This window comes from Arvicola amphibius, chromosome 18 (assembly GCF_903992535.2).
Source record: "Arvicola amphibius chromosome 18, mArvAmp1.2, whole genome shotgun sequence".
Lineage (NCBI taxonomy): Eukaryota > Metazoa > Chordata > Mammalia > Rodentia > Cricetidae > Arvicola > Arvicola amphibius.
In genome coordinates, this window is record NC_052064.1 from 12990742 (window position 1) to 13000584 (window position 9843).

Here is a 9843-nt window from a genome sequence, read left to right on the forward strand (position 1 = left end):
TAAATGAAAAACCCAAAAGGACTAAAATAAAAAAAAAAAAAAAGGAGCTAAATAAGCTGATATGGCAATGAGTCGGAAAGTTTAAATACTTGCCAGGGTCATTTGTATCATGGAAGCCTGTTTCTGTTATAATCACAAAGAAAACGTAACAATGTAGATTACAGCGACAGCTGTGTGAAACGCACATGCATAAAGCCGTGTTCAAAGAGAAGGGGGATTGTGAGAGTAGATGTTATTAGGATGGGAGAGCTTTAAATGTCATGGGATAGTCACGCCTGCTGCTGCGGCTCTCAGCACACAGCTCCTCTTGGGCTTTCCACAGGTGGTCCAGGAAGCGCTGGACAAAGCCAGGGAAGGCCGCACCTGCATCGTGATCGCTCACCGCCTGTCCACCATCCAGAACGCGGACTTGATCGTGGTGATTCAGAACGGCAAGGTCAAGGAGCAGGGCACCCACCAGCAGCTACTGGCGCAGAAAGGCATCTACTTCTCAATGGTCCATATTCAGGCTGGTGCACAGAACTTATGAACTCTTGCTACAGTGTATTTTTAAAATAAATTCAAAACGTTTTACACTTTACGACGTGTAAAAGAAGTTTTTCATTGATGCTACAAAGTAAAGATCTACTTTATTAAAGCACCCGAAGCTGGAAATCTGGAAGGGACACCAGCCTTGAGAAAACTGAACCAGGGACAGTGTGGCTTTCTCCCCGAGCCATCAGCATCACTCAGGGAGACCAGCACAGCTCAGGCACGTGCGTGAGAAGGATCAATTGAAACCCCAAACTAGGAGCAAGTTCCCACGGTTCTGAATAGGTAGGTGTGTGACAAGATGACTCGGGACCAGGTTTCTGAGTACAAAGGAGAGTTCAATTTACCCTCTGAATTATTCTACTGTGGAATAGGAGATGTTGCTTGTTATGGCCGTGTTGAACACTCATTTTTTATTAACACGTTCCATCCTACATAGTAACGCAGTTCAGTGTGGTACCTGGAATACGCATGAGCAGATCCAACCACCGGTTCCCATTCCTTCACAAACCCATCCCAATCGGCAGTACCCACTACTCTACACGCAGGAGTCAGGTTTAGCGTCGCAGGAGTGAGGGCGTGTGGTACTCGTCTTTCTGTCCTGCTTTTTCACTTCATACACACACAGTGCTGAACACTGTGACCTCATTTCCTGGCTTTTTTTTTTTCTTGTGCTACTAGAGATCAAACTTAGGGTAGGTATACATTCTTAGGGGAGGCATACACACTTAGATTTCTTTCATCCTTCCTTATGACTAAATAATATATTAAACATAGCACATTTCTTGATGCATTTCTCTACCGACAGAAATCAATATAGATTGACTGTACATCTTAGCTGTCATGAACACTCCTAAATGAAGCGTGGCCATGTGGGGATATATTTTGTATGCTGCCTCATTTTTCTTTTCTGTTGATGTTATAAAACGCCAACCAAAAACAACTTGTGGGAGTAAGGGGTTTATTTGGCTTACAGGTTTATCAGTCCATCATCAAGGGAAGCCAAGGTGTGAGCCTGGAAGCAGGACATGAACCAGAGGCCATGGAGGAATGCTGCTAACTGGCTAGCTGCCCACAGCTGACTTATAACTTTTTTCACTGATTTTATTGAGCTCTACATTGTTCTCTGCTCCCCTTCCTGCCTCTCCCCTCCCCTTCAGCCCTCTCCCATGGTCCCCACGCTCCCAATTTACTCAGGAGATCTTGTCTTTTTCTACTTCCCATGTAGATTAGATCTATGTAAGTCTCTCTTAGTGTCTGCATTGTTGTCTAAGTTCTCTGGGATTGTGGTTTGTAGGCTGGCTTTCTGTGCTTTATGTTTAAAAATCACCTATGAGTGAGTACATTGTCTTTCTGGGTCTGGGTTATTTTATTCAATATGATGTTTCCTAGCTCCATCCATTTGCCTACAAATTTCAAGATGTCATTATTTTTTCTGCTGTGTAGTACTCCATTGTATAAATGTACCACATTTTCCTTATCCATTCTTCAGTTGAGGGGCATTTAGGTTGTTTCCAGGTTCTGGCTATGACAAACAATGCTGCTATGAACACAGTTGAGCACATGTCCTTGGGGTATAATTGGGCATCCTTTGGGTATACACCCAAAAGTGGTATTACTGGGTCTTGAGGAAGGTTATTTCTTAATCTTCTGAGAAATCGCCACACTGATATCCAAAGGGGCTGTACCAGCTTGCACTCCCACCAGCAATGCAGGAGTGTTCCCTTTACCCCACAACCTCTCCAGCATAAGCTGTCATCAGTGTTTTTGATCTTGGCCATTCTTACAGGTATAAGATGGAATCTCAGAGTTGTTTTGATTTTCATTTCTTTGATAACTAAGGATGTTGAACATTTTCTTAAGTGTTTTTCAGTCATTTTAGATTCCTCTGTTGGTAGTTCTCTGTTTAGGTCTGTACTCCATTTTTTATTGGATTATTTGTTCTTTTGATGACCAATTTCTTGAGTTTTTGTATATTTTGGAGATCAGCCCTCTGTCTGATGTGGGGTTAGTGAAGATCTTTTCCCATTCTCTAGGCTGCCATTTTGTCTTGTTGACCATAACTTTTGCTTTACAGAAGCTTTTCAGTTTCAGGAGGTCCCATTGATTAATTGTTTCTCTCAGTGTCTGTGCTACTGGGGTTATATTTAGGAAGTGGTTCCCTGTGTCAATGTGTTCAAGTGTATTTCTCACTTTCTCTTCTATGAGGTTCAGTGTGGTTGGCTTTATGTTGAGGTCTTTGATCCATTTGGACTTGAGTTTTGTGCATGGTGATAGATATGGATCTGTTTTCATTCTTCTACATGTTGATATCTAGTTATGCCAACACCAGTTGTTAAATATACTTTTTTCCCATTTGATTTTTTTTGCTTCTTTTTCAAAAATCAGGTGTTCGTAGGTGTGTAGATTAATATCTGGGTCTTCAATTCAGTTCCACTGAATTTTATGCCAATACCAGACTGTTTTCAGTACTGTAGCTCTGTAGTAGAGTTTGAAATCAGGTATGGTGATGCCTCCAGAAGTTCTTTTATTATACAGGATTGTTTTGGCTATCCTAGGTTTTTTGCTTTTCCATATGAAGATGAGTACCGTTCTTTCAAGATCTGTGAAGAATTTTTCTGGGCATTGCATTGAATCTGTAGACTGCTTTTGGTATGATTGCCATTTTTACTCTGTTAATTCTACCTACTCAAGAGCATGGGAGATCATTCCATTTTCTGGTGTCTTCTTCAATTTCTATCTTCACTTATTTAAAGGTCTTGTAATACAAGTCTTCCACTTGTTTGACTAGAGTTACTCCGAGATATTTTATGCTATTTGTGGCTATTGTGAAGGGTGATCTTTCCCTGATTTCTTTTTCAGCCCATTTATCCTTGGTGTAAAGAAGGGCTACTGACTTTCTGAGTTAATCTTGTATCCTGCTACATTACTGAAAGTGTTTATGAGTTGTAGAGGTTCCTTGCTAGAATTTTGGGGTCGCTTATGTAAACCATCATATCATCAGCAAATAGTGAGAGTTTGACTTCTTTTCTGATTTGTATCCCCTTGATCTCCTTTTGTTGCCTTATTGCTGTATCTAGGACCTCAAGAACTATATTGAATAGATATGGAGAGAGTGGACAACCTTGTCTTGTTCCTGATCTCAGTGGGATCGCTGGAAGTCTCTTTCCATTTAGTTTGATGTTGGCTGTTTTTGCTGTATATTGCCTTTATTATGTGTAGGTATGTTCCTTGTATCCCTGCTCTCTCCAAGACCTTTATCATGAAGGGACGTTATATTTTGTCAAAAGCATTTTTAGCGTCTATTGAGATGATCATGTGGTTTTTATTTTTCAGTTTGTTTATATGGTGGATTACGTTGACAGATTTTTGTATGTTGAACCATCTGCATCCCTGGTATGAAGCTGACTTGATCATGGTGGACGATGGTTCTGATGTGTTCTTGGATTCGATTTGCCAGTATTTTATTTAGTATTTTTGCATCAATGTTCATGAGTAAGATTGGTTTATAATTCTCTTTCTTAGTAATGTCTTTATGTGGTTTGGTGATCAGGATAATTGTAGCCTCATAAAAAGAGTTTGGCAATGTTCCTTCTGTTTCTATTGTATGGAACAATTTGAAGAGTATTGGTATTGTTTCTTCTTTGAAAATCTTGTAGAATTCTGAGCTGAAACCATCTGGTCCTGGGCTTTTTTTTGGTTGGGAGACTTGATGACTGTTTGTACTTCTTTAGCAGTTATAGGTCTATTTAATTTGCTTATCTGGCTGTGATTTAGTTTTGGTAATTGATATTTATCTATAAAGTTGTCCATTTCCTTTAAGTTTTCCAATTCTGTGGAGTATAAGTTTTCAAAATATGACCTGATGATTCTCTGGATTTTCTCTGTGTCTGTTGTTATGCCCCCCTTTTCATTCCTGATTTTGTTAATTTGGGTATGGTCTCTCTGCCTTTTGAATAGTTTGGATAAAAGTTTGTCTATTTTGATGATTTTCTTGAAGAACCAACTCTTTATATCACTGATTCTTTGTATTTTTTTGTTTCTATTTTATTGATTTCAGCTCTCAATTTGATTATTTCCTGCTGTCTAGTTCTCTTGGGTGATTTGCTTCTTTTTGTTCTAGAGTTTTCAAATGTTCATAGGCATATCTTTGTTTAGGTTGGGAAAGTTTTCTTCTATAATTTTGTTAAATATATTCTGTATGCTTTTGAGTTGAACTTTTTTTCCTTCTTCTATCCCTATTATTCTTAGGTTTGGTCTTTTCATAGTGTCCCATATTTCCTGGATATTTTGGGTTAAGCTTTGGTTAGATTTAATGTTTTCATTGACTGATGAGTCTGTTTGCCCTATTGTTATCTTCAGCGCTTGAGATTTTCTCTTCCATCTCTTGTATTCTGCTGTTTATGCTCGCATTTGTGGTTCCTGACTGTTTTGTCATGATTTCTGTTTCTATAATTCTCTCGGCTTGTGTTTTCTTTATTGTCTCTATTTCAGTTTTCAAGTCTTGAATAGTTTAATACGTTTGATTGCTTTTTCTTGGTTTTGTTTAATGTTGATGTCTTCCCATTTTTTGTTTGTTTTTTACTCCATTTCTTTGAGGGAATTTTTCATTTCCTCTTTAAGGGCCCCAAACATTCTCCTAAAGTTATTTTTTAGATCATTTTCTTCTGCTTAATCTATATCTGGTTGTTCAAGTCTTACTGTTGTAGGGTCACTAGTGTTTACTGGTGTCGTGTTGCTCTTTGGGTGTTGCATGTGTTCTTACCTTGTCTACCCATCTTTTTCTCTGATTGGGGCTGTCTGTGATTCTGGTGATCAATCTTCCAGGTGCCAGTGAATCCAAGGCTCAGATGGTTGCTCCTCATGGTGCAGTCAGTGCCATGGTTCCAGTCATCCCGTTGATCACTCTGTAATCCTGGAGGTCACTCGGTGCTCTCCGGGTTTGCTCTGCTTCTGTGGAGTTCATTGTCTCAGGCCTTCTCCACCTAGGTCGCTGGCTCAGTCCTCTAGTCTGGCCAACTCAGGCCAACCTGCCTACAGGTAGCTCCCCCTACACTGGGGTGGGCACTCCCTCTTCAATCATGAATCAAGAGAATGTCCTACAGACAGGCCAACTCACTAATTCATGAAGGCAATTCCTCAACTGAGGTTTCTCCTCCCATGTGTGTTGGTCAGCAACCAAGATTAGCCAACTAGACATGCTCATTCCATGTCTATTGGATATACACTCAGAAGTGGATTAGCTGGGTCGTATGATGATTCTAATTTCAGCTTTTGGAGGAACGGCTACCCTGTTCTCCATAATCCTAATCATAAAATGTATTCCTACGAACAGTGCAAGGAAGTTGTCTTTTCAGCTGTATTAGTATTTTTTGTTGTTTTTTTTCTTTATGTTCGTAGGCATAGCTATGGTGGTGCATTAATGACCTTTTTATTGCTATGATAAACTACCATGGTCCTCTGCTGCTTCTCTCCACATAGCTTTCCTTCTTTCATTTCCCATATATTCAGTGGACTTTTGCCTTGCTCTAGACTTCTTCCTCCTTTTCACAACCTCTGCTTTCTAGTTTCATAACCTACACACACAGACACACCTACCTAAATTCTACACATGTGGTACTGGGCTATCCTCTGAGGCAAACTGCCACTGTCTTCAGGACGATGCCAGGACTGTTCCCAAGCAATCATGCCAGCGGGGTCTGATGCCTGTTCTCTGTCCTTCTGGCGGACTGTTCCTTAGCTGTTGCTGTGAGGGAATATGGTGACCAACTTGGGAGGGCAGGGTTCTACATCACAGCCCATCACCAAAAGAACCAGGAGGCAGGAACCAGGAGGCAGGAACCAGGAGGCAGGAAGTGAAGCAGACGCCATGGAGGATGCTACTTATTGACTCGCTCTTTGTGGCTTGCCCAATCTGCTTCCTTGTTATAACCAAGACTACCTGCTAAGTGGTGGAACTGCCCACAGTGACTTGGGCCCTCCGACATCAGTTATCCATCAAGAAAATGTACCACAGACCTAGCCACAGGCCAATGTGATGGGGGCATTTTCTCAATTGAGGCGCCCTCTTCTATGACTTTAACTTGTTGAGGTAATGTTAAAAACTAGCCAGCACTGAAGGGTTGAGAAAGGTCATGGGACATTAACCTGAGTGTCTAGCCATTCAACAGACTTGTATGCAACTCTGCCCTTATTGCCCATTTTCTGGAGGGAGAGGCAGGGGATATAGATAGGGAGGATGAAAGGAGGGAGCTCCACCTACACAGCCGTGGGGAAACCATCATGCCTGCTGGGTGTAAACCTTCCTGTGAGGCTGCTTTAAGGTCAGCTATGCACCTGCCTCACCCACTGCTCTCTAAGTAAGTCTAATAAATTAATTGATTCTCCTGGGTGAACTTTGATGGACTCATGTCTGTCTGTAGATCTTAGGAGGAGGAGATGTTATTTATTTTAGTAACAGTATGTGAGAGAATGCAAATATTTCTTTTACAGCTTCCTTTTTATTTTTTAATACTAATTAATAATTGCTTTTTCCAGCCTGACCACAGCTCCCCTACTCCCTCCTCTTTCCAGTCCCTCCCCCAATTTCCCTCCTGCCACTCCTCCTTTCTCTTCACAAAAAGGCACGCCCCCATGTATATCAGCTAGCCATGGTGTATTAAGTTGCAGTAAGACTAGGCATCTCCTCTCCTATTAAGGCTGTATGAAGCAACCCAGTAGAAGGGAAGGGTTCTAAACACAGGTAACAGTCAGAGACAGCTGAGTGAAACCTCTCTGATGATAACTGGGCTAGGCACTTGTCTATGAGAATAGCAGTGTATCATTAGGAATCATTAGGAATCATTAGGAATCATTAGGAATCATTTCACAGACTTTTTTTTTTTTTGCCAGTCATGTTTGGTTCTATACCAGGTCTCTGGGCTATCAAGTCTCTGGGTCCTGAACTTGCAGGCAGTGTCAGTAGAGAGCTCCCTTTTTGTATAGGTCTCAAGCTGGAGCAGTCGTTGGCCACTCTTAAAATTTCTGTGCCATCTTTACCCCAGCACACCTTGTAGGCAGGACAGATTGTAGGTGAAAGGGTTTGTGGCTGGGTTGGTGTTCTAATCCCTCCGCTGGACGTCCTGCCTGGTTACAGGAGATGGCTGGCTCAGGGTCCATATCCCCCATTACTAGAAGTCTTAGCTAGGGTCAGCTTCATAGATTTCTGAGTTTCCGTTGCAGTAGGTTTCTATCTTGACCCAGAAATGGCCTGATTTCAGTTGTTTCTCCCAGTACTCTCTCCCTATATCTTCCCCACACCCGATCCTTCCTGTTCCCATCTCCATCCCCCCATCCAGACACCTCATTCACCAGCAATGTCTACTCTGTTTTCTCTTCATGGTGAGGGACATGTGTTCCCTCGAGTTCTCATTGTTACTTAGCTTCTCTGGACCTGTGGATTGTAGCACGGTTATCCTCCTTTATGGCTAATATTCACAAGGGATTACATACGTTTGTCTTTTTGACCCTGGGTTATCTCACTCAGAATGATCTTTTTCTAGTTCTACACATTTGCCAGCAAATTTCATGTTATTAACAATTGAGTAATGCTCCATTGTGTAAACATTCTTTGGTTGAAGGACATCTGGATTATTTCCAATTTCTGGCAATTATGAATATAGCTACTATGGACATAGTTGAGCAAGTGTCCTTGTAGTACAGTAGAGCACACTTTGGGTATATGCCTAGTTGTACTGTATCTCGGTGTTGAAGTGGTACAGTTTCCAATTTTCTGGGAAACCACCATATTTAATTTCCAAAGTGGCTGCACATGTTTGCATTTCACCAGCAATGGAGGAGTGTTCCCTTTGCTCCACACCCTCAGCAACACGAGCTATCACTTGTGTTTTCGATCTTAGCCATTCTGGTAGGTGTGAAGTGGAATCTCTGTGTCACTTTGATTGCCATTTCCCTGATGTCTAAAGTTGCTGAACATTTCTTTCAATGCTTCTTGGCCATTTGAGATTTCTTTGTTGAGAATTCTCCATTTAGATATGATTTGGGTTTTTTTTTTTTTTTGATGTCTAGTTCCTTAAATTCTTCATATATTTTGGATATTAGCATTCTGTCTAATTTGGGGTTGGGGAAGATCTTTTCAAATTCTGTAGGCTGCCGTTTTGAGCTATTGATGGTGTTTTTGCCTTACAGAAGTCTTCAGTTTCATGAGGTCCTATTTATTGATTGTTGATCTCAGTACCTGTGCTAACAGTGTTCTATTCAGAAATTGCCTTTCTGTGTCAATATGTTCAAGGCTATTTCTCACTTTCTTTTCTATCAGGTTCAGTGTATCTGGTTTTATGATGTTGAGGTCTTTGATCCATTTGAGTTTAGTTTTGTGCAGTGATAACTATGAATCTATTTGCATCCAGTTTGACCAGCACCATTTGTTGAAGAGGCTGCCATTATTTTAACCCCTCCCCCCCCGTGTTTTCTGACTTCTTTAAAAAAAAATCAGGTGTCCATAGGTGTGTATATTTATGCTTGTATCTTCAAATCAATTCCATTATTCAATGTGTCTGATTTTGTTTCTTTGTGCCAACACCATGTTTTTATATTACATGGTTTGACACAAAATATCCGTAGTACAACTTGAAATTGGAGATGGTGATACCTCCAGCATTTGTTTTATTATTCAGGATTGTTTTAGGTATTCTGTTGTGTGTGTGTGTGTGTGTGTGTGTGTGTGTGTGTGTGTTTCCACATGAACCTGAAATTTGTCCTTTCAAAATCTGTAAAACTCGTGTTGGGATTTTAATAGACAGTGTAATTAATATGACATCCATTTTTTTACTATATTCATCATACCGATCCATGAACATTCTGTCTTCTGTTATCTTCTTCAATGTCTTGAAAATTTTATCACATATATCTTTCATCTTCTTGGTTAGAATCAAAGATATTTTATATTATTTGAGGCTATTATGAAAGGTGCTGCCTTTCTGATTTCTTTCTCAGTCCATTTGCCATTTGTATATAGGAGGGCTACTAATTTTTGTGAATTAATCTTGTATCCAGCCATTTTGCTGAAAGTGTTTATCAACTGTAGCTGTTTCCTGATGGAATTTTAAGGGACACTTATGTATAATGTCATATGTATAATATCATATCATCTGAGTCCTTTGGAAGAAGAGTCAGTGCTCTTAACCTCTGAGCCATCTCTCCAGCCCAGACCCTAAATTTTTAAATGTTTTATTATACAATATTTAACTGATATCAGAAAATGCCAAGAAAGAGAATAGGAATCACTCTTCTCAAACATAAGCTGAAAAGCTA

The 9843-nt window shown here is 40.4% G+C and overlaps 1 protein-coding gene across 5 annotated transcripts in view; it reads left to right on the forward strand.

Annotated features, from left to right (window-relative positions):
• Window positions 1–578, forward strand: part of LOC119804053 (phosphatidylcholine translocator ABCB4) — a 53382-nt gene extending 52804 nt beyond the window's left edge. For all 5 annotated transcript variants that reach the window (XM_038315594.1, XM_038315592.1, XM_038315595.1 and 2 more), the window contains one exon: window positions 323–578. In XM_038315594.1, the coding sequence (XP_038171522.1) occupies window positions 323–529 (207 nt within the window). In that variant the 3' untranslated portion in view covers window positions 530–578. The remainder of the gene's footprint in view (window positions 1–322) is intronic.
• Window positions 579–9843: the final 9265 nt, after the last annotated feature.